Source organism: Scomber japonicus, chromosome 14 (genome assembly GCF_027409825.1).
Source record: "Scomber japonicus isolate fScoJap1 chromosome 14, fScoJap1.pri, whole genome shotgun sequence".
NCBI classification, from domain to species: Eukaryota; Metazoa; Chordata; class Actinopteri; order Scombriformes; family Scombridae; genus Scomber; species Scomber japonicus.
Genome location: NC_070591.1, coordinates 33528627 through 33554714, shown reverse-complemented (window position 1 = coordinate 33554714; position 26088 = coordinate 33528627). Strand labels below are relative to the sequence as shown.

General features: G+C 39.4%; 1 protein-coding gene across 1 annotated transcript in view; it reads right to left on the bottom strand.

The window, feature by feature from the left end:
- ltbp1 (latent transforming growth factor beta binding protein 1) overlaps positions 1 to 26088 on the bottom strand; it is a 137781-nt gene that overhangs the window by 100095 nt on the left and 11598 nt on the right. Inside the window, exon 3 of the mRNA XM_053333628.1 lies at positions 12049 to 12385. Coding sequence (XP_053189603.1) covers positions 12049 to 12385 — 337 coding nt within the window. The remainder of the gene's footprint in view (positions 1 to 12048; positions 12386 to 26088) is intronic.

Below are 26088 nucleotides of genomic sequence, written 5' to 3'. Positions count from 1 at the left end.
TATCCATCTTGCATCTCCAACAAGTTTCAACTTACACCGTTACATTTCTCTCATGGATTGTCTCAAAATATGTTCCTTGGTTCCCAGATGATCTCCTTGCATCAATTACAGTTTTAGTTTATTGAAATCTCAACTTCTAAATTGTAATCATGACATTATGCACAAACAGTCATGTTCCCCACAGAATGAACTGTGACTGTTAACTTTTCATCATCAGGTCAAACTTTCAGTTTATTACTCGCATTTATGACCAAATACCTGAAAAGCTGATGAGATTGTCATCAAGCAAGAGTGAAGTGTGTTAGCATAGCATGGTGACCACAAACATTTCCTGCTAAATATCTGTATGTTAACAGCCATTGTGACTTAACAAACTAATTGGTATTTCATGGCAATCTTTAGATTCTGTAGTTGCTTCTAAGTGTAGAAGTGCCACTAAGAGAAAGTTACTCATATTGAAGATTTGACACTGATGGAAAAATGATATGGCCTTCCCCAAAGATGTCAAATGAAGGCATACAAGGAGAATGCAGGGCCACAGAAAGTAGAGATAAACACAGAGGAAAAAACATTTGTCAACTGGACATATTTCCTTCCCATTCACATGATAGCCCCCCTGCCACAGTATAAATAAACAGAAAATGATAGCCTTGTAAATATCTCCTCCATGACCCTGTTATGTCTTAAATAGCTCTTCTGTTTAGGTTATCCAACTATGTATAGGGTAAGTGAATATCCATGATACACAGTGATGTGTTCACGTGTGTTATTGTGTGCAGGAGATGTTCACTTTTACTATACAGTCATACAAGTGTCCTCTAATTAAACTTTTTGGACACTCATTAACGTGACTGTGTGTGTAAACATGACTGTGTGCATGTGTGTTTTACACACGTGCAAGTACAGTATGTACCCATAAGCATCTACTGTTATAAGTAGGTGAGGAGCGGTAGAATCTATATTCAGACAGGCAAAGGAAGCATAGCGGTTTGGGGGGGGGGGGGGGACCTGGCTTCCTCTAATGATCCACCCTAAAAAATGAAAGAGCTCATTAAACGTGTAAACCAACAAATCTATAGCCTCACAGAATGAACCCTCTGTTATTATTTGCAGTGCATGAACACAACAACATTCCATCACATGGGATTTTGTTTATAGCACATTTATTTTGAATGTTGGAACATTTTTGTTTTGAACATTTAAGCTGTAAGGTTCTGACCCTTAAATACTGCTAGAAAAATCTATTTGTGAGTTTCATTCTGTTTACTTTTGTGCACATGCACAAGGACAGTCGTGCACACTCATGAGCACACAGGTGACACAACAAGAGTACACCAGCAAAAGGCAGGGAAGAAGGTATGAAATAAGACACAATACAGGTTTCATATTTTTCAAAATCATTTGTTTCTAGAAAACTCCACAGAGTACCATTAATAAATGTCTTAGTCACCCCAAAAAAGCTAAACATACAATGACTTATTATCACATTATAAAGCTGACACAGCTAAACTGCCATTGATTGCCTATTTCCACATCCAGCAGAGAAAGAGCAGCATTAGTATTCATTTAGAGTTGTGTTTCTGTCCATCTGACAACTGAACATTATCTGGCTGTTTAACTAAATGCTCCAAAACATTCACCAGATAGTTACTAACTTTGTCTGTCTGTCATTTGGTGATGAACAGATGAACAGGAGTACAGTGCTTTCCTGCTGAAAACTGATACCAAATCACAAGCACCGAAAAATATTATAGCATGTAACTCCCCCTAAAAACATATGTTTTTACCTTTCAGTTTATGAAATTACACTAACAAGATACAATATATTAATTTGTCCTCATTTCGCTTCCCACAATTAGCCATAAATGGATGCAGGCACACCCTTAACCAGCCATTTTGATACCAATATGTTGCCTATTCCAGCAGTCTGCAGATGTGATGATGAAATAATCAGGAAAGAAGAAGTGAAGTTTGACTGACTCACTAGTGAGGTTCACCTACACTGTGTTAGCATGATAAAACCAAGGAATAGTTTCGAGCCATCCTCCCTCTCCTTATTCTTCAAAGAACATCTAAATGAAAGGTACTGTTATACAGTAAGAGTAGCGTAGCTGCCTTAAGGAATAGGGAAGTGCATAGTGGAGTGGAGTCGAAAAAAAGTTTAGCAATTTGAGTACATTCAATCTGGTAATAAATGCTGCAGCTTCTCAAGACCAAGGATAGTTTTGTCTGCCTGCGACAACTGCTGCAAACGTGAAGGGAGTTAGCCCTGAAATTAGGCACAAAGGGTTAGCCTAACCTGACCAGGCTCACTTAAGGTGGACTGACATTTAAGGTGCATCAGCTATTCTCATTTTAATACACCACCCCCCACCCCCCATTCTGAAGAAGGTGATATCTGATCAACACATCACAAATGGAATAGTAGTGTCTGGCGCTCATATTGAAACCAACTTCACAGGGTGTGTCACAGTAAAGGACCAAATATTAAAAGTGAAATAAAATGATGCCTTAGATGTCGAGTTAAAAATGTGTTTAAAAAGTTAAGAATTCACATGTAGCATGGCACTGTTCCTTTTTAATACGAGGTGTAGATCAAAAAAAGCCTAAAATACAATACCTGATGAGAATCACTGTCTCTTGCTGCACTGACATAATTACAGTTACATTTAATCTTGTGTTATACCTTGGGACTAGATGGTGTAATAAAGAGTACCAGAGGGCGCCATTTACCAATCACACTACATACTCATCAAAGATGTCACTTCTCTCCATCTATGTCAATCTTACCCTTCTTCCTTTCTACCTCCTCCACATGTTCTGTCTGCGTCTCATACCTGCACTCAATTTTCATCCAGTATTTTATGACGTTATCTGGTTTTTATATCAAATTGTAGGAAGTAAATGGGGAGGGGGGCGGGGGGTACTATGGGGTTGTGTCCAGTTAGACATTGTTATCAATGTTGCAGAATAGTTTGCAATATTAAGGTTTCTTGATGTTGCATTACAGCACAACAGTAAGGGATTTCAGTGCTGGTTGTACAGTATGTGAAAAGTAGTCATGGTACCAGATCCAGATTAACAACTACTTCTACAGAAGCTTGCTCATAAATGTGGAAACAACAAAGAGTTTCAAACCTGAGCAATGAGACAGAGAGAATAGTAACGGCAAGAGAAAGGTTATAAACATAAGATCTCCTTCCAGTCTCAACAAAATATCTGGCATGGCTACGTGCATTGGCAATGACTGCGCCATGAAATGAAAAAAGTAAGAGAGGAGCTTGGAGGGTATCCAAGGAATGGTTACAAGAGCCTGCTAGTCTTAAATATCAGAGAGGAGATTTTACTCATTTCTACATAAACAGATCGGTGAGTCAGGGTTGAGGGAGTGAGGTGTGTGTATATATGTGTGTGTATAAAGGGGGCTGAATCTGTTCAGTCTCGGCCTTCACTGCTCTGGCCGCAATCACAATCCACCGCCGACCTCTACACTCTGGCTGTCCAAGTCTTCTTCCCCACGAGAGCTGACATACTCTGGTCTACCGTAATGAACCCACTGAACCTCACCAGAGCCTTCTCATGTATTAGCAATACTGCAGCTGATGGCAGGCAGACTGCAGGGAGGGAAAAAGAGGAATATCTCTGCGCCGTATACCAGTGCTCTGTTCCGGGTAACTGGCTGTTTGACTGGTTTGACTGAAGTTTGTCTCTTTATTAATCTGCACGTTACACATTCGATTGAGATCATTGCCAGATGCACCACAATGTGCCAGGATCTGTATGATTTGATTTAAAAAACCTGAACTTCAAAATTGAATTTGATTTGAATTAGTCTCTCGTCAGCTTCTGTTATGAAGTTGCAATCATTTATCCTTTCATTCATCTATTTTTGGGAGAGTATGTGGTTCCAGGTTGCACCGACAGCCTGTCACTCTCCCTGGCCATGTCCTCTAGCTCTTCCTGGGGGATCCAGAGGCATTCCCAGGCCAGATGGAATAGATAATCCCTACAGTTTGTTCTTAGTCTGCCCCGGGGTCTCGTTCCAGTTGGGCATCCCCAGAAAACCTCTAAAAAGGGATGTGTCCAGGAGGCTTCCTGATTAATTGCCCAAACCCACTACAACTGGCTCCTTGCAAGTGAAAGCACAGTGGTTCTAATCCGAGTTCTTACTAGATGTCTGAGCTCCTCATCCTGTCTCAAAGGCTGAGCTCAGACACCCAGTGAAGGAAACTCATTTCAGCCGCTTGTATCCATGAACTAATTCTTACTGTCATTACACAAAGCTAGAGACCACAGGTGAGAGTTGGCACATAGACTGATTAACTGTTCAGCGAGGTTCACCTTCAGGCTCCTCTAACTTCAACTCTACAGTCTGCTACAATGGCTGCATTACTGCCAACGCCGCACCAATCAGTCCATGGATCTCTCTAATCATTTTTGTTTAAATCTTTGGCAATAGTTTCACTCACAATTCAGCTTGGACTGCTCTGCTTGGACTGTGTGAACTAGTATCGTGTGGAATAGTTTGCTAGAAAGCTACCGCAGCAATCCTGGACATCTGAACAGGTTTCTGCTTTTTACTTGTGGCAAAGGAAAACTTACATCTGGAGAAAATTTGGTGTAATATATCTGCTGGAGAGGAAATGTTTCAGAAGATTTGGCAGCCAATCCTCCACCTAATGACTGAATGTTAACTTTGCTACTGGCCACTGTTTATGAACTGCTTGATTTACTACATGTCAGCAATGTGTGGCATTGTATCTTGTGTGTTCACTATCGTTCAATTTTACTTAAACTGTTGACTTTGAATCTTTATGTCAAAATTAATTTTGTCAAATTGAAATTTAGAAAAAGGCATTTTAAATCAATTTAAATTGATGTATACAATTCTGATTTACCAAATTTACCAGCTGGCCAACGCAATACACTCTTACTGCGTCACAATGCACAGAACAGCTAATCTGAGGGGTTGTCCAGGGTCACAACTGACACCCCTGTACAAAAAATGGGCCCTCTCTATCTGCAATTCTAGATTAAACTTCAAATATATGTTTTTTTCCCTGTGGGAAATAGCATTGGATTACTTTGAGTGGTATTCTGTTTTTTTTGCAAGTGTAACACCTTTGAGGGTTAAAGCTGCCATACATTCAGCTGCAACATTTGATCCTTGCAGCTGAACCACAGTGACAGCCATTACAATAGCATTAACCTGTCGCCAATGATTTATGGGCTGGACTGCAGTGATGGGGAAGCACTCTGCATCACATTCTAGTCTTATAAGCACACATAAACCAAATGGGAATTGCAGCAAAGTGATATCTCAATGTAATTGCTCATCCTTCTGCTGACACAAAAAAAACACTTGGACATTTGTATTCGCCCTTTCGTTCGTTATTTCTTCTTCAAATACTGGCCGTATCTTGCATGGTTTAATTGCTTAACATAAATAAATAAAAATAAATGATAATGGTTTCAAAAAGGTACCTCAGTAAAACCATTATGCCACAGGTTTCACTATACTTCACTATAGCAATATTCCCATTCCTGAGCCTATGTTCCCTGCTAAATGCTAATGTAACTCACTTTTGTCTTGTGGATGATATTGAATCTATGAAAGGTACACCAGTATTGATATCAATTATTCAGCATATACTGGTGAAACCTAATCTTGTCATCTGTTTTGCAAATGGCAACATCATCAAAACACAACTTTAAGGTCAGCCTGCATTAGCTAATCACAAGGAAATAATCACAGGGAATCACTTTTCTCATCTCAGTTCCCCACACATTGTGGAATATAACCTCACCAGACTGACTATTATGTTTACAAGTTTTGGTCCATACTACATTTTCAAATGGTTTTCTGAAGATTTTCTGCATTACTATGTTAATAATGTTAATGTTATCTATTCTGGTCTATTATGAGAAGCAGATTGACTAAGTTATCTGGATAACTTTACTGAGTAAATTCCATAAAAAAAATATGTAAATAGTCATTGTGATGTCACCCATTGGGTTGTGGATTGCCGTTTTAAAGCCTTAGTGATTTGGCTGTCGCCATCTTGGATTTAACCATTACCATCTTTGATTTTTGGAGCCAGACGTGATCATATTTGGACAAGAGGGTGGAGCTGATCCTAGTACTAAGTGCCAGCTTGGTTGGTACATTTGCAGTCTATGGCTAACAGTGATCATGATAATGATAATTTCAAGTGGAAAATAGGCTTAAAACCATTAAAACTAAATGTTCTTACTGGAAAAACTGAAAGTTGAGGGTCTTTTTCTGCAACCAAACTTTTTGTACAACCAACAAGTTACAATTAACTGTCATGAACTCAAAAACACTGAAATAGTGGCAGCTATGTATGTCTATACTGAATCTGGGGTTACACCATGGTACATTATGTTATCAACATTGTCATTGTGGTAGTGACTTGTCAGACATAAGGTAGAAATCACCAAAAGCATAAGCTGCCTCATTGTCTATTTAACTTTAATAAAGGGAACTTAACTTTCAATGCTAGCACTTGAGCTAGGTAATAAATCAAGTGAAAAGTATTTTCTCATAGACTCAGAAAACCAGACTTCTTTTTGCAACTGTGTAGTAAATCCCAGAACCAGAGGTTTTATAAGATTACCTAGTAAACAGATAACTCCAGTAAACAGAAACCGTATCATTAACATACCTAAAAAGACCTGCTGTATGCCTGTTTACCAGGTTTACAAGGACATCTGGCAGTTGAGATAATTGTATTTCTTGAGTGTCACAAACAAAGGTTAAAGTAATGTAATGGGGTGGATTCACCAAAACTAAATGGCCTCCTGAGAAAAGCATCAGCATCAGCCATTTGTTCAAATGTCTAAATATAACCTACGTTAACATTTAACAGACAAGCAACCTCTAGTGGCCATGTGAATTATGACTAATCTGTCATGTAGCATAATTGATGATGACTGAGCAACAATACCTTTATAGCAGAGAGTTTGGGTTACATTGATGGGCAAATAAAGTGTGACCTGCTCGTTTCCCATTTTAAACACTTTCCTTTTAGTATGAAGGTGATCTTACCAAAGTCTGAACCAAACCTTTAACATGGCAGTGGCAGATCAGAAAACATTCTCAAGTATTATTCATGATCTTATATAAAAGTTATTTGTAGCTTGTTTTTGTAATGGTTTTGGAAGGCACTGTCAAATGAAGTCATCGTAAGGGCGTGAGATCAGAAAACCCTAATATTAGTCATCCCAACATGTCACACTGTTTTTTATGTGTTTTTATTTATAAGATAAGATTTTAAGCATTATTTTTTTAGATTATTTATTTATTTATTACTACACTGCTCCTGGGAGACAGTTTTCGGTCTTCCATGTTTTCTTAACATGTTTTGAATGACAAAATAAAGAATCTGAATCTGAATCTAATGACAAACAACTTACTTGGATGGATAGATGGATATCAGTTTAATAATGTATCTGATTACCTGTTTGTGTTTCTTGTCATAAGCTGAACCACTTTCCCATTTCTGTTGTATAGCAGAATAAAATCTGTATTTTATAGCAGTTCCTACTAATCAAGACTAATTCCAGTTAAAGGATTACAACCCTAACAGACAAAATAAGCAATTACAGAGAGATACAGCTACCCACACTTAGCCATTTTTCCAAAAAAGGCTTTCTTGTCCATTATATCTACTGTGGAGAGCTACATCTCTATGATGACTTCAATGGTGAAAAATGCCAGATAAGTGGGGATGAAAAGACAAAATGAAAACACGTTTTCAGATTTACCCTGTTCTGGAATTCTGACAACACTTTCTCAAGTATTTCAAAATCACTATCCTGAACAAAAAAAGCTAATGTGCAGTCTTATCTATACAATATGAGCTCACAGATTAGATTATGGTTTCGAAATTACACCGAGGCATAAACAGATTCTTTTGTGAGGTCTCTGAGAAAAAGGCACCAAAACACTGGATTCTTTTTATGGGTATATCTGCCAAATCATGTATTTACACACCATCTCAAATCTGTTATATTTGCACAGGAGAGGAAAGGTTTGATGACAAATCGGCCGATTTGTCATCAAACCTTTCCTGCTTGCACACACCGGACTGATCTGATGAGAAGGTACTTACCTGGGGTTTATTGCCCTATTTTATCCTATCAGATGACAAAACCGCTCTGTTGCTAGGACCAATAGGAGAATAGCTCCTTGTGAGATAAATCCCTTCTGCAAATTGAGAGCAGCTTTCGAGGACACAGATCTGGTAGCAATTACTGATGCCTGAGCAGTGCATTAAAAAAAACAACTCTTGATCGTTTTACACAGTGCATGTAAAACACAGCATATAAAATGTATGAATTAATATTTGAAATATTATTCTTCAGTATCACAGGCCTGGTCTGGTCTGATCTATGCCAGCTAACTGGACACATCAACATGCTGCAATTAACATTCAGCTGAGAAGCAGGGATTGGTTCTGAGTCTATACTCTCCGATTATACTTGACAAGGTGCTGGGGCCATTTTCACTGTGTCTGATGCCACTGCACATTCTCCAATAGTCTGCTGTCGTGACAGGAAAAACAACCAATAGTTAACCACAGCAGGAGTTGGTGACATTTCAACTCCAGTTATGAAAGCGTAGGGAGAAATCCTACCTATTATTACACTGATGGATGGTGATAATGAGAGTGTTCTGGCCAGGCCAACCGCAATAACAAAGCCTTCACAATGAAGGATCCATGTTTGGTTTTTTTTTATAACACACCGAATATTCCCTGAGCTTGGATCAGCCATTGTGTAAAGTTGGCTTGCAGGCTTTACCATTCACCACGCTGTCAAACAGGCTGCATGCTACTAAACACACTGTCTGTGTGATTATCAGCAGATGAACCTTCATACCAGCTTGGGGTAATGTTTGACAGAAACCCTCCCATTTGGACTCCATCAGTAAACTATGACAAGGTGTGAAGCAAAAACACATTGGTGAGGACTGATTCCTTATACTAGATTTTCCATGCAGATAATTAAACTCAAAGTTGGAAGGCCAAGATCCCAGAAATTAAAACCCAGAACTGACAAAATGTGAAGTGAACAAACATCTGGATGTGATTCATGTTGATATGAATCTGAACTGGACAGAGAATACAAACACTGCAGTTACAATCGAGCTTTTTCTCCCCAGGACACTTAAACCTGCATGAACTGATTTTCTGGCAACACGGGGGCAGCAGAAACAAGCTATAAACACCACATCTGACATATCACTTTCTACATTGATATGGCCATCTAGTTCGCTTTTTTTTTTTTTTGCAGTCTGGTGCAGGGCAGTTAGTGTACAGTGGCCTGCTACTGCTGCTGGAAATAACACTGTTAGAGGTCAGAGGGACAAAACAGTGAAGTTGTCGGTCATAAAACCAAAACAAAAAGCTTAAAGAGGCTAAAACACCAATTAGAGCTGCAAAATCCTACCAACAGCACACTAAATCCTTCTTACAGCCTCTTTAACAGAGCAGTGTGTATTTTTAATTAGTGTATAATCACATGGAAATAAGAATCATTATGTTTTTGTTCATATCTACCTTTTCTATCTACATAGGAAGCCATAGTAAACCATAATGAAAAAAACATACAGTGGGTTACGTTTAGGGTTAGAGAAGGCCTTTCAAGTTTGTTTTAGCAAGTTTCGTGGCGACCATGGGTTCTCCTATCATCATCATCATCATCATCATCATCATCATCATTTGAATGTAAGATAATATGGGGCCAGAGATTGCTGTGGCACTTACGCCAGCATCATGCAGCATGGATGAGTGTGACAAAGGGCAGTAACACTTGATTTGATAATGACAGATGAAACGATTGATGTGGAATATCATCATAGCGGATATCCAGCCCCCCTAATATGGTCTGTGTCAGTGTATCTGATCGGTGTATCCCTGATCAATATTCAACGTAAGCAGTCCGCCAATACCTTCTCAATCTGTATCTAGTGTTAACTTTGCAACTGACCTGAACCAGACAAGTCCCAACAAAATATTACTATATGAATCAAACAAGAAAGACCTTGAAGAAAAACTGAGGCAAGCTGCTGTCAGTAGAGGTACACTGAAGTTGTGCTTCTGTTGATTGTAACTCTAATACAGTATAACACTACTACAAAGCTATAAATTGCATCAAATATACAGAGTTGTGAGTGTGTGGAAGATACACCAATTCCCCAGTTGTGGCCTCATTCACTGGTAAAAAGACATTGGGTTGTTGTATTTGAAAGCCTTACATGTCTTCTTACAGTTGCAATACACAACATTCAGCTATTAGATGTCTCAGTATACAGTAGCACCAACATCTTAGACCAAAACAAATTTGAACGTCCTTTACTCAGTTAAGTTGGGGGGTCAAACTTAATTTTGTTGCAGTGCTGATCAAATATGGATCAAGATTCTGCATTGCCTATTTCTCACCTCAAACGTTTTAAGAAACATATTTTAGTGTTCTGTAATTTGTGAGAAAGTTTATGACACAGCCGCCAACTTGGAAATGGATGTGGAGGACACGGAGGGATTCACATGCACTAACATGCATGCGCGGCCAGACCGGCTATCAAAAACAAAGAACAGAGAAGCTCAGATAACAACACACACAGAGGGAGTGTGACTTCATTCACTGCTCAGGTCGCCATTACTCCACTATATCTTTATCCATATGTCCTGCTATGTCCAATGACCTCTATACATTTTAAATGGTACACCAGATCATTGGGTTGTCAGCCAAGCAGATAATAGTAATGAACAATGTACGTGTTGACGAACAATAAAACTTGCTGATCATGTTCTGGTTTGGTTCTTTACAATATAAATGAAAAATGAATTCAAATAAAAAAAATATGGTTTCTGGTCCATAAAAAGGTAATGAAACCTTGTTTTGAGGTACACTCTTTGATGTTATCTATCAAAGCATCACGGTCAGTGGCTGCATTATGGTGTGGTATGCTGGAGTAATAGCATTACGGTTAATCATAGAAACAGGATTAAGAAGCCGATTAAGAGGACTGGTTTTATACTTGGCACTGCTCCCAATATGCTCAAAATGGTCATGAAGTGAAGAACCAAAGGGAGAGGTTCAGTTCTTCAATATGATGGGCGTTAAACACAGTTAAACACCAACAGATGGTCCACAAAAACTTTCAGAAAGTCTTGTGTGCCTACAGCTGTAGTTTGTTATATATTACAGTTTGCTCACAAAATGTTCGATTGGATGTTTTTGGACATTTATGGCTCTATATTATACTGTATGTGTTAGTGATTTATTCGTATTGGTTTTGTTGTAGGATTGGTAATTGGCATTTTTATTGGCAGACTGACTTTGTAGTGACTATCAGTATATTGTACTGCCTCTTTCGATGTACGCACAATCAATGAAACATTTGTGCATAGTTTTCATTTTTACTTATTCTAACCTTTACTTTTGTAAGCTTCACCATCATTTACTTTCTTTTCAAAATGTTCACAAAAAGTAGAAATGTTCAGGAGAACTCATTAACTGATATGCACAAATTCTTCTTGTGGTTTGCGGCTCAACAGGTCCTCCAAACTAAATCTAAATGTAGTAAATGCCTTCTAAAACATCCAATATGAGCATTTTCTGATCTTACGTTCTTACCAGAATAGTGTGATAACACCTTTAAGAACCATACTACAAAAAGATATAAGTATTCACTCATCTGCTACTGCTATTATTAAGGTTAAAGCACAAAAACTACTTGTTTAGGGAGTGGAGAAAGGTTTGGGTTGTAATACCTTCTGGGTTAAGGAAGGTTAGGTTAAGTATGGAACACATGATACTACTACATTTAATTTCAGTTTCCTGATAGGTGCAGTGTCACACATTTGATATCTGTTAGCTCTGATCTTCGTACTATGCCTAGTACGCTTTGTATTTGGACATTTCATCATGCTAAATGACTGATCGCTGGTTCTAACACATTCTCCAGTAGTCAGAAGACAGCATGGACAAATAAAAGCTGAATCAAAGTGGGATACTTACTGTTGCTGAATGTGCTGCTGGATGTAATGCGGTCGTACGAGCTGGGGGGCCGCCTTGACAGTTAGTTTCATCTGGCCCATGTTGTTAGATGGAGGGGAGGCGGACGCATAGCCATTAGGAGGCGCTTGCTGAGGTATTGGCCGCTGGGGCACCACATTGTGCCCGTTGGTGTGACCGGTGGTGTGGCCGTTGGTGGGTCCATTCCCAGGCAGTGCTGGAAAGGGGTGTGTGGGCACCGTCTTCTGTTCGCATGCCTTCCCATTTGAGCCAGGCTTGCAGACACAGAGCTGAGGCCTCAGGCACATTCCTCCGTTCTGGCACTGAGGGAGGCAGTTGGCTACAACGCAGACAGAGGAGAGAAAAGAGAGGGAAGAAAAGACAGAGAGGAAGGAGAGACAGATGGAGAATGAGTGATGATGGTAAGAGGTCACATACGAGAACACAGGGAAAGAGATGCTAGCATATGGATAAACTACGCTCCACTTTTCATGGGTTTCAATTAGGGTTGCAAAGGGGTGGAAAGTTTCCGGTAAATTTCCGGAAAGTTTCCGGTAAATTTCCATGGGAAGTTAAGCTGGGGAATTTTGGAAATATTCCAAATTGGAAACTTTCCATGGGAATTATGGGAATTAAATGGGAATTTATGGCAACTGAGGGTAATTCAGTGGAAAGGTATCATCATTTGATTGATTAATTGGATAAAAAAAGTCCACCCCTTCATTAAAAAACATTATTTTAAGTTGATGATAAAAAAAGGTGCACAATGTCGCTTGATGTCCCTGAGCTGTTGAAGTTATATTAAATTATACAATTATTTATAATTTAATATTAAAAAAACAACTAAATGTTATTATTCTTAATGGTTTCACACACAACTCTGAAAAAATACAACAATGTGTCTGTGAAGCTACACATCCCTGAGGGGGGGGGGGGTGTCCAATGTATCCTGGTGGAGATACAACTCATAAAATCCAAATATACAAGATGTTTTTAAAACTATTAGTTATTGTTATGTACTTAGGTGTAAATGATATAACTAGTAACATCAAAGTTCCACTCCTGTCTGTTGAAGTGATATTTACTGTATAAATTTAGTTTATTTGGTTTTGACCAGTTTTATTTTTTCCACCTTAAGGCTAAATATAGCACTTACACATAAAAATATCCCTAAATATATATTACCATATAATGTCATCAACACCACAGGCTCAAAAGTCAGGCTTCAAGTTGTGTGCTCTGGGCTCAAAAGTGTGGTCTAGGATTGTAGAAATCATCTGTGCATGTGATGGAGGAATGTACAGTGCATGTAGGGGGCGTGGTCTCAGTATGCACAGTGCATGTAGGGGGCGTGGTCTCAGTAGCCCTGCAGTAAACAGTATGCTATGTGAGCATATGATAGCATAGATATTCAACTGTACTGCATGATATCTGGTTGTTTTAGTCAGGATTATGCTAAAATATTATTCTACACAACTATATTTAAGTTCCCTAATAGGAACATACTTTCAGTTTAGTAAATTCCCAGTTAATTCCCGTTAATTCCCATGGAAAGTTTCCAAGTTTGAAAATTCCCGGAATTTTGCAACCCTAGTTTCAATGCACACAGGTAAAAAGTATGAAAAATGCTTCAATCACAATTCTGTGAGGAATTTACTGTCATATATCATCACTGTTTTCAATGTAGGCCATCAAGGGAACTCTAGTGCATTTGCCACTGGACTTGGGCTGGTTTGTTTAGGCTGGTGTGACAGCTGTCAATGGAACTGGTGCGGACCAACCAACCAGACCGAGACTGCTTGAAACGGTGGGTTACAGAGATGTGTTGTTCTTACGTCCTACTCCATGTATTTTGGCCGTTCCTCATTAAAACCATTGAAGCATGGAAGCCAGAAAGTAAATTTCCCATCCCCCGCCTTCTTTTTTGTCCTGTTCCTACCTATCAACATTATTTATGACATATGAGGTCCAATTCCAGTCATTACAAATATTATTCATAATCATTTAGTTGAATACAAACCCAGAGTGGTGGATGTTCTATCTATCTAAACAAATGATCAAACTATCCACCTCATCAGTGTCAGACATGGAGCAAACAGGTTGCTGGTTTTTGAGTGTGACAGGCCTGAGTCATCATCTCCCATTAAACTTTTAAGCACATCATATTATTGTTTTAAGCTTATCACCATAGAAACAATGAAACTACACCTCTGGGATTCAAAGCGGTGACGCAGCTCATCCTGACAGTTTGTGAAGCGAATGTTACTTCAGCAGCTAAAATGTTGACTGTGTCTTTAGCGATGGCCTGTCTGATATCAAACTGAGTTCAAACCGGTCTTGAAGTCAGTGGTACATGGTTACAGTAACAACTTTTTAAAAAGCACCCAGCTAATACCAGTTTGTAGTTCCGTGTATCATTCAGGCCTGCGCTATGTTTATAGCTCTAGGTTGGTCAGTGTGAACAGAAACTAGATTATAACTAAAGGGCAACAAGTAAAACCCAACTGCAGGTATGAAGGTGATATAATTTCAGCACAAACCTTGAATGCCCATCTCTGGGTCATGTTCGTATCGTGCGCACACACACAAACGCACCCACACACACAAAGAATACAAATTCTGACACATCCTAAATCCTACATGTATGATGTAATCTCAGCTGGCAGCAATTTTCAGTCATTTATCACAGAAGCTGGTTAAAGAGGGTCTTTTCAATGCCGTTATTAGCCCCCTCCAAAACAACCTGCTACTATGCATGTCAACACACGCACACACACACACGCACACGCACACACACACACACACACACACACACACAGGCACACACAGAGTGGAAAATAGGATGGCATGTTGTTGAGGTTCCTGTCAAATGCAAACATCTACACATTAACACACCAAGGCTTCAAAAAAAGATATCTTATCTTTTATTGCATAATTGTAAAATTAATCTCCATTTTCACTGGAGAAAATATATGAAGATCTTCATGTTATGTGGTGTCATGCAGATTTAATCTAACAATGTGAGATATTGTGATATTACTGCTGCACTTGTAATTACAACTTACATAATAAACTTGTCTTAACGTGTCTTAACAAGCTCCAGGAGGTGAAAGCTGTAGTACAGTTAGTGTAATTTACTATAATGACAACTGTCAGTGGCAAACTTACTCAGCTGTAAATAATTCACATTAATCTTGTGAGTTGGCCAAACAACAAGAAAAGAAACTGGGGCTGTTGTCTGGTTAAAATTCTTCATCGATGAAGACACTCCTTCACTCACGTTATTTTCCCCCGACATCAAAGTTACAAACAGACAGTGGTTGCTGTGAGGACTTGCTACCTCAGTGATGCCAAAATATGGCTCTGGATTAATGTCTCCCTGCAACTGTTCCTCATGTTGTGCCTGCTGCTCTAATGTTATACTTAAATGGTAAGTGACGTTTTCCAAGCGTTCAAAAGGAGTGGGCAACACACTTCTTGCTTGTACTGTTTGTAAGAAGACAACATGCAGTGTATCATTAGAACACTGTGATTCTCATTTTGTCCAGAATCTTGCAGCTCTGGTTAAAACAGCTCTGGGCAGCCGAGGCACAAACAGCTGGCTGGCGGCCGGAGAGAGAAGGGCCGGGGGGGGGGGGGGGGGGGGGGGGTTTAAGATGGTATAATAGAAATAGAGGAGGGCTCTTCACAGCCAACCTGTTGATTTGATCAACAACAGTAAAGTAAATTGATTAACACTTCAAATACAAATAGTTACTCTTCAAACAGTAGATATAAAAAAGGATTTTTAATGAGATTACAGTAGGAATGTCAGTAATCTGTACATGAATGTGGGTGTGTTGTCTGCAGCTGCTTTATAATGTATGAAAAGGTTATCCTCCAGTTCATGAAATCCCTGCAGCCTTTGATTAGAGCAGTGGCATTACACACTGCCATTCACTGTATTCTTCATTAAATTACCTGAAAGTGACATCAGGCTGCTGCAGAGTAACCACACAGTTGGCTATATCTTATAAATGGTTTAAATGGTTGGTTTTATTCTTGGAATGCATTCCAGTGCAAGAGCTTTTATGTCATGGATGATGTAACCATTTGTGCATGACGTGAGAGCCAGTAGAAATTAATCTGAGACAGCATCAGTTGGATTCAGTCATATTAAACAGCTTCACCAAATGTTGCTGCCATTTATTTCTATCATCTTTGTAGAAATCATTCAAAACATAAAACCAACGTTATCTGTGGCTGCAGAAGTGTGATTTCCTGAAGAGGGGTTGAAGAGACCGACAAAAAGCCTGTAATTACACAGGGCTCTATTCTATGCGGGCAGATGATAGGGGCGTCCATTCATCACCTACAAAGCCTGTCTCACAGACAACAAGGCACAAGTTTACATACTGTATTTCAACACATGCATGCACCTACATGCAAAGATATGTTTGGAAGAAAGCATACAAAAAGGAAGATGATGGCAGATAACACATGGACACGCCTGGACCTTCCACTGACTACACTCATTCCTTCACATAAACACACTGGTCACCGGCAGTAATACTACACTAAACCCTAAACTCACTCAAGAAGTAGTGAGGCTGGATTAGTTTCACTCTACAAAAAAAAGGTCTACATTTCAAATTGGTCCTCAAAGGGACAGAACACACACAAACACACCCCAGACCACCTTCGAAATGATATGGCCCTGCTGTGAGTGTGTGTGTGTGTGTGTGTGTGTGTGTGTGTGTGTGTGTGTGTGTGTGTGTGTAAAGTCAGCAGGAGAAATGAGTCAGAAAGAGGCCAGTCCTTTTCACTCCCCCCCCCGGGGGTCCATGAGGGTGTGTCACCACCTCGCTAAGCTTGTTAGTCTAATTAGTGACTTTGAGATTTGTGGAAATGATTAATGAAGGGAAAACTAAATGGCTGATGAAAGACATCTGCTGGCACGAAGGAAAAGATACCTTTCTCTGCTCTGTGGTTGTCCAAATTCCTCCAGACCAGCAGTTGTTTTTTTTTGTCTGGTGTTCAACATCTATTAAAAATCAGATCTGGTTCAGTCTGAACACATCTGACTGAAGATATACCTACTGTAGAATTTATAGTGTGAAAACCTAAACATGACATGATTTGAATGTACTATGATGATGTTCTGTGTAGCATGAAGAAACATTTGGTTTGTGTGGGATTCATGCAGTATTTAAGTCATATGGAAGGTACTGAATTACCTTGCGTGTGCAAACTTCTAATTATGCTTCGGCTAAACATCCAAGTGGCAAAGACGACTGTGTTTATTGTATTTTTCTGGAAGCCTCTAGAGTTTGAGGAGGGTAACTAAGCTGTGAAGACCTCCAGCTTTGTCTCAGAACCAAACACAGGCCTTCTCATTCTTCTCATTGACTACAGACTTGAGTTTACATTATTAAGACCTTAAAAAGTCTGTTTTTTTAGCACCTGAGGATAATGTTGAATAGTATTCTGGTGCATATGGCCTACTTGTATCTGGAGAGGGAGATAAGCATTGTTAGAGCCTCTGTATGCCTCAACAAAATGCTTGTTGGATTGACTAAACCCCTTTCAGACAGTGGAATCAGGGGAGAATGCATCTAACTGATCTAATCTCTAAGTCTGATTGGATGTTTTGCTGAGGTATGAAAGTGGAAAGCATTTTCACACAAGCAAACAAATCCATCGCTCACTTATTTGAAGCATGCTGAAACCTTAACAGTCATTTCCTATGATTTCTACAGTGCATTCAATGCCATCCAGCCCCGTAAACTAGCAGCAAAGCTCCAATGTAATCTAGCAACTCAACTACACCCTACAGTACATTGCAGCCTGGATTAAGGACTACCTCAGTGGCCAGCTACAGTATGTTCACGTGGGTGGCACCATCTCTGAGGCGGTGATGACAACTGGCGCACCCTTCTGTACTAGCAGCGCTCGTCTTCAGACTCTACATCCTGCTTCAGTTTATACTTTGTGTCTAACCTCTGTAGAAGTATACTTTCAGCCAAGCATCGTGTTGTTTGTAGAACGGCTGGCTCCAGAAAGGTTTTGGCCCAAAGAGCGTGGCCCTCGTTACATGTACGGTATTTTTAAGACTGCTTAGCACATCAAAGTTACATTAAACGTCACGTATGGGCGACAACCTCGACCAACCTTAAAATCCATATACAAGTTTAACTTATGCTTGACTTTAACCTTCGTGTCGTCTTCCTGGGTCAAATTGACCCCGTCTATTTTGACTGTTCCTTCTGTCCTTCTTTCCTTCCCTCCTTCTTTCCTTTCCTTCTGTCCTTCTTTCCTTCCCTCCTTCCTTCCTTTCCTTCCTCCTTTCCTTCTGTCCTTCCCTCCTTCCTTTCATTCCTCCCTCCGTCCCTCCTTCCTCCCTTCCTCCCTCCCTCCTTCTCTTTCCTTCCTTACTTCCCTCCCTCCTTCCTTCCTTCTGTCCTTATTTCCTCCCTCCCTCCTTTCCTTCCTTCTTTCTCCCTTCCTTCCTCCTTTCCTTCCTTCTTCCTCCCTTCCTAACTTCCTTCCTTGACTCGAGGACAACAGGAGGGTTAAACACGTGTACATATACTAAATCTATCCACAATGCCTGTTTTGCAAGCAATGTCACAAATTAGTATGAAGAGTGTCCTCCAACCATCTCTTCAAGTATACTTTATCACGACTGCACACCTGGCTGATGGCTGCGTGAAGTGGGCATGCTTGTTAGATTGCTGGTTTCTGAAAGAAGAAATTGTCGGCTGCTTCAGTCCTAATTCTAATGATGTCGCAAAGGATGTAGGGGGAAGGAGGTTTCTTGCCATTTTACTGTTCCAAACAGCTTGTGTAACACTCTGACAAGCACTTTGTTTGGAATATAATGACCCTTAAGTTCCTGCATAGATCAGAAATCGTCACCGGAAAATTAATTTAATGGCTCTCTAAATTGGTGTGGCTTGAAATCTAATATGATAGCTTCCTCCGTTTGGTAGCCTCCAGGTCTCTGTGATGTCATAGTTTCATGGATGTATTATTAAGAGTGTTCATGGTCAAACCCTGTCAAGACGGTTGCATTTGGTCAGCTTTGCCCTCCACAAGTGAATCCACTACTAACAAAGCAAATGTTGAAATGTGTTGATTTCAGTGTGTGGCGTAACTGGGCCTTAACTCTGGAACTGTTGTTGCCTCTGAGCTGTGACTCCCATCTCTCTGCCTGGTCCAGAAAGGCGCAAACACCCTAAAACTAAACCGATGACACTTTCAAAAAGATATGACAAATTTCACTCTTGTTCAACACATTTGAGGGTTTGTTTGATTCTACAGTGTAACAGAAAGTTATGTCAAATTTCAGATTGTTATATGTTCAAACAATGTACTTTAGGGTCTAACAATCATTCTCCGTCTCTGCCTTAGTGTCTACTTTCAAAAATCTAATATCAGTTGAGTTACACCCCCCCCCCCCCCCCCCAACAACCCTCCTCCATCGAGCGATTACCTCAAAGATTACATCATTGCTGTCTTTTCCCCCCATGGAGTTGAGTTATGTTAGCATTTTGAAATAACCCCACAGTTAATTTTCCACTTTGGGCGAAGCTTTTTTGCTTTCTTTTCCGACTAGCGTAAATAGTTTTCATTTCCCCCCACCCCTCTCTAGCCTGGAGCTGAGGCTGCCATCTGTTCTACGAATAGTTCTCTCTCCCTCTCTCCCTCTCTCCCTCTCTCCCTCTCTCTCTCTCACTATCTCAGACTGAGGTCAGCTACATAAAGCCTCTGTTTTGTGACAAGGGTGACGGACTAAGTGACGGTAATTTACTTGTTAGCTGGGGACAGGAAATAGATCAGTCATGGCGATGTTCTCGCTCTCTTTTGATCAAACTATGCTGGGCCCCGGCATGCAGGGAACCCCCCACCCACTCACACTGAGGGGTCTGTAAGAGTTAAAAATATTTGGTGTGTGTGTGTGTGTGTGTGTGTGTGACTGTGTTGCTATGTACATGTGGTAGGGATCCAAGGTGAGAAGAAGAAACCGAGAGGCATAATGATTTTCTTTGTGTCACTGCCTTGTTGCGAGATCTTAAAATTCCAAAGTGAGGGAGAGAAAATTGCTCAAACTTTATTGGTAACTGCAACAGCCTGTTTAACCTTGCATGTGGCTGGGACAGATGTTCACTGAATTCAGAAGCAGGTAGTGGTGGAAAGATATGACATCGATATATGAGGTATTGAATTCCACATTATCTGAGTCACTGCTGGCCCTCTGAGTTCAGATTAGCTCTGATAAGGCTGTCTGTTGAGAATCGATGGGCCTCACTAATCCTGTGGGTGAGAAATATTCTCATCTTCTCACAGGCCGGCAACGATGGTATTGAGACTCTATCATACCAAATATCCTAATTATTCATATTCTCTACGTTGGCTTGGCACTAAATGATGTATTCATCATTAGGCAGAAAATCATGACCTACTAGGAGAGACATTTCAGTTAATGTTGCTTGTCATCTTATATAAAAAGAGTTTATTGCCAGTTTGGCCTGTAGAGTTCCTACTGAACCACTACTATCTCCTAACTATGCACCCTTTCAACATCAAGTTCAGTTTATATCTATTGTTTAGAGTTGTAGCTCTGCTTATCAGTTGTGGTTGCACTGTAATCGCCAATGTAATAACTGAAATCTTGAAATCTAAAAGTAGGTCCTAAGAGTGGGAAAGAAACACCAACTGAAGTGAGCAGGACTATAATATTACTAATAATCAATCATTGTACAAGAAGAACTGAGTCTGCACAACTACGGCAACTATAGTAGAGTAGATGGTAAATGGACTGTATTTACATAATGCTTTTACACTACATGTCATATTCACACACATTCATACAGTGATGACAGGAGCTACCACACAGGGTGTTAACCTGCTCATCAGGAGGGAAAATAACATTCATTCATAAACGGTTGGTGCAGCCAACAGGAGCAATTTTGGGGTTAAGTATTTTGTCCAAGGACACATGGTCATGTGAACTCGAGGAGCCGGGAATCGAACCGCCGATCTTCCGATTGGCGGTTTTGACGACCGCTTTCCGATTGACGACCGCTTTACCCCCTGAGTCACAGCTGCCCCAAGATCAAGATCAAAACTGAATCAGAAAATCTGGCTGTAAACTGTGTAGAGGCAGATACTACATGTATATAGTATATATATATACATATATATATATATATATATATATATATATATATATATATATATATATATATACACACATATATATATATATATATATATATATATATACATATATATACACATATATATACACATATATATATATATATATATATATATATATATATATATATATATATATATATATATATATATATATATATATATATATATATATATATATATATATATATATATATATATATATATATATACATACATAACTGCAGTCTGATTATAATTTTACCATTTTTTCTCTTCTTTGATTTGTCTTCCAAATAAGTTTGATAAATATGAGACTGTGTTTGTCTTTGTTTGTCACTAGTATTTTTTGTTGATGCTTACACTTTGTATTTGTTATTCTGCTCTTCTATGAACACATATGTTTGTCTTAAATTTAAAACTAAATGTTAAATTCTGTCATTCAAACTGCAAAATTGTTAAGTTTAAATACTTCCCTACTCCTATTGCCTTTGCTTGCTGCTGCACTACAACCTAAGTTTTATACCATGCCTCAAATCATATGTGATTAAATACATATACTGTATCTTAAACTGCAGCCAATGATGAGTCATGCAAAAATATTTCAGTGTTTTACAGGAAATAGAAAATAGATGATTTTTGGACGTATTTGTCATGAATGAACAATTAACACAGAATAATGTATGTTTTGTTTCTTTAAGACTTAGACATGTCTTCCTCCACAGCTACAAAAAAAATGGCTACAAGCGTGGATGAGATGAATGCAGCAGTAAGTCAACTTACACATAACTCTTAAATCAGCATATATCTTCAATGGTCGGGCTGAAAGCTGAATTGTCCCTAACAACTGCCACTGGCCAGGGAAATGGTGTGTGTAGGAAAGACACATCGCTCAACTAGTGATTGGTAAGGAGAAAATATATAACCCCCTCCCACCCCTCCCTCAACCTGAACACAAGGTCAGACTGAATAATTGAAGTCAAATGAAAAGGCAATTCAGTCTGATTATGAGGTGACTCACAATCCTGTCTGTGACTATTCTTCATTCTAAATTGTTTCTCCCCCTTTTTTTCTCAGGAAATGTGTTTAATGCAGTGACACTAGCTTTCTCCTGTTGACTTGTGTACATATTATTTTATATCTCCTATAAGTATCTCACTGCCTTGAAGTGTGTGTTAAATCTGTGCATTAGCTGCCTTTTACATGTTCATTCTTTGCATTTCTCTACAAAAGTGGCTTCTTCCTATCTTTAAACCGGCTGCGCTCTTTCTTCACCTAAAAGGAAACAATGATAGATTATATCAAGCCTCTCCTGTTAACACTGAGAGTACTGAGTGACGTTACTACCTGCGGCGGGGGGCCATTAGCTCTTGCTGCAGGAAATCATTCCATTGTTGGGTAAGCCATTCAGAGAGCTGGTATCTACAGAGGCGGTTAAGTGAGGTGAGCGTGGACATCATCCAGACACAATACCCGGCGACAGTCACGTCTTAATCGACTTGACCCCCCCCCCCCGTTGCCCGTATGAACCGAGGTGTTGGGAACGTTGCTGAGCATTTACCCTAACCCCCCGCCCCCCCTCACTTTAGAACACCTGCATTCAGCACGCAGCCCTCCAGTGTCGCTGCCGCTGATAGACATTATAATGAGCTGTAATGGGCTTGGCCACTGGGCAATGAGGAGCAAACTATTTGAGTCAGCAAGTTGCCAGGTGTTCCTCTGGCCGATGCACACGGAGAGAAAATGAAAATGGGTTTGGGGGTAGAGGGAAGAAAAAGGGGGAGGCTGATAACCCTTTCTTTTCTGTGGCAGTACACTACAGTAGGTAAAAAGGCAAGCAATCTAACTCTCTACTTGACTTTCAAATATCAACATTTACATTGGTTCTATTGTTCCAATCACTCAAACTTTATTTATATAGCACATTTCTTACAGGTTAATGTAGATTTAAGTGCTTCATAGTTGATTGACAAGCTGATAATAAGACAGAACAAGTGTAACGTGAGAAGACAAAGTCATAAAAAAGATTTAGGATCAATAATAAAAATCTGAAATAAAATAAAAGAAGAGAAAAATAAAAAAATTAGAAAAGAAGAGAAAAAATTTAATAAAAGCTAGACTAAAAACTAATATTAAAAATACAAGAAGAAACAGACAAATAAAATTGATAAGATAAAACAAAATATAGACTTGTACTAATAAAACAATGTTTGGACTCTAGTTATGACTATGAAGTTATGACATTTCTGTTCATTATACAGAATGGTGAACCTGGATTAACAGCTGGGCAAAGTGAGCAACTGATCCAGGGCCCCCAAAGTCCTGACCCCAGGGGCTCCCCAAAAGTCAAAGACATTCACTGCATGTCAACTGGTTTTGGTGATGTGACTAATGGCAAATGTGTACCTTGTATACCCAGTGTTTCTCTCTGCCTGCCCTCTCTCAGGAGAGTAAACTGAGCAATCCCACAAAGTTACAAAGATGTTTTGTCTGAGATAGTCGTGATGCGGTCACTTTAGGCGGATTCGACAAAAGAGCTATTTTGCCCCTGCAATTCAATAATTGGCCGACGTTTGACTTCATCCAGTCTGGAGGAGTAACTGGAATGTCTCCTGATCATTTCTCCTGAATAAGATGAGTTTTGTATGGCTGAATCACATGTTGACTGAGAAAAGAAGCAGACCAGAATAAGCTGAGTGACGGTCCGACATACATCTGTGCCCACTTCTGTCTTATTTATGGCAGTTGGGGAAGAGCACAAGGAACATTCCTGACTGACCACCATTAATAACAGAAGGTTAAGGGTTTGACTTTCTGCTGCAAAAACAAATTATGCCATGGAAAGAGGTCAGCGCTTTATCCGTGACAAGTTGTGTCTTTTGAAGTCACTCTTGAAGTGTGTATCATGTGTGACACAACACAGAACATGTCAGTGTTTTCAGTGCTTTTAAGTCTTCCCACGACATTAAAAGGAAAGCCTGTTATGGTTAGGCTCAGGGAGGTTGGTGGGGGGGGGGGTGGCTGAACTGAGAACCTGAAAGAACACATTTATGCATGAGGACTAAATGGCTTCTGTGGGCGAACCAGCACAAAATCAGGTTTATTGTTAATTCATGTTGTAGCTCTGACAGCATCACTGGTTTGTAATGAAGCAGTGGAGGAAAGTTCTGTTTGAAATTCATCACCATTACAAGAAAAACAACAAGGAAGTCACCCAAGAAAAGACAAAAGTTGGAACCAGTACAGTTATCCATGATGTTATAATAACAGAATGAGATGAAGACAGTATCTTCATACAGTAACACTGCTATATGGGTAAAAATAAGTCTACAGTCATTGGGTCAACAACTTGTACATAGTAATATGTGGACAGGGACTCTAGACAGCCAAAACTGGAATGTGCAGGTTCTAAAACTCATCAAAATCCCACTGACATCTGTAATAATGCAAATTACTAACTATTCCACCCTGGAACATACAGTGTGTTCCAACTGCACTCATAAGTTGGAATTTCAGAGTTTGCAGTAGGGCTGGGTATCGCACTGAAATACATCGATATTTAGTAGTATGGAAACATCTCCCGTCAAAAGATATTTGCAATTGATTCCTTTTGCACCAAGAGCTAGAAAATATGACTATTGGTGTGGACTTACTCACAGCCAATTGACATAAATGTTCTTTGATTTAATGTAACATGTGATTGTCTCACTGCCACATCAGCTACAACCCAACTGTGGTGGTGAAGTCGTGGTGAATTTAGTTAAAATCAGTCGTACACACAGCACTGGCCAACTTCTATCTGTGGACATGTTGCTATGGTGTTTGTATGCTCAAAATACAAATGTAATGTAATGAAATGCGTTGTTTTATCAACTGGTATTGCTAACAATGGCTAACCTGGGTAGAACTGGTTTTGCTAACAATGGCTAACCTGGGTAGAACTGGTTTTGCTAACAATGGCTAACCTGGGTAGAACTGGTTTTGCTAACAATGGCTAACCTGGGTAGAACTGGTTTTGCTAACAATGGCTAACCTGGGTAGAACTGGTATTGAGACTTCTAAACTGGACCAATTCAAGTCGTTCCCTGCTCCGACTTCAAACTTCCGAGATAAATGGAATGCAGCCATAACCTTACTCAACAGTATGTCATTTGGTTCACTCAATACGCCTACAAGACAAGGACAGTCATTTTTTAAATGTTCTATACTGATGTAGATTTACTACTGTGCGTCTGTTCTCAGTGGTCTTTAACAAACACCATTTCCCATAAGTCCTACACAATAGTGAATTAACTTCAGCAGCTCCACTAAAGAGGCTGGTCATGGTCAGGGTCAATACAAATGTAAAAGGATGACATTAGAACAAAGTGTTGATGGACATCATGGATGAGGAACTAAGGAACTACAATGACATATTTCACACACTCAGGTGCTGATTCATGGAAACTGTATTTTTTTGTATGTTAATAAAATAATTATTGAGAATATAAAGAGTTCAGTTCTAATAGTGGATGCTGCAGCAGATGTAGAATTCAGCTCTCTATTGTCATGTTTTTCTGTGTGAACACCGAAATGAGTGAAGTGGTAAAATATCAGTATTAAAAGCATAAAAGCACCTGCAAACAAGATTTTTTATTCCTTAAAATCATCTTTTCAAAATCTATGTATTGTCCTCTCCACTGAACTGCTATAACTGTTATAAGAAATAATAAAAACACATCTGCCCCTACTGCATAAAAAACACTTACTGACCTACAGTAAATACACACCTCTCAAAGGATGAGATAAACATTACTACTCATTCATTTTCTCTTTAGGAAGAGGTGTATAAACTACCTCCTTGTTCGTTCCATTCATATTCCA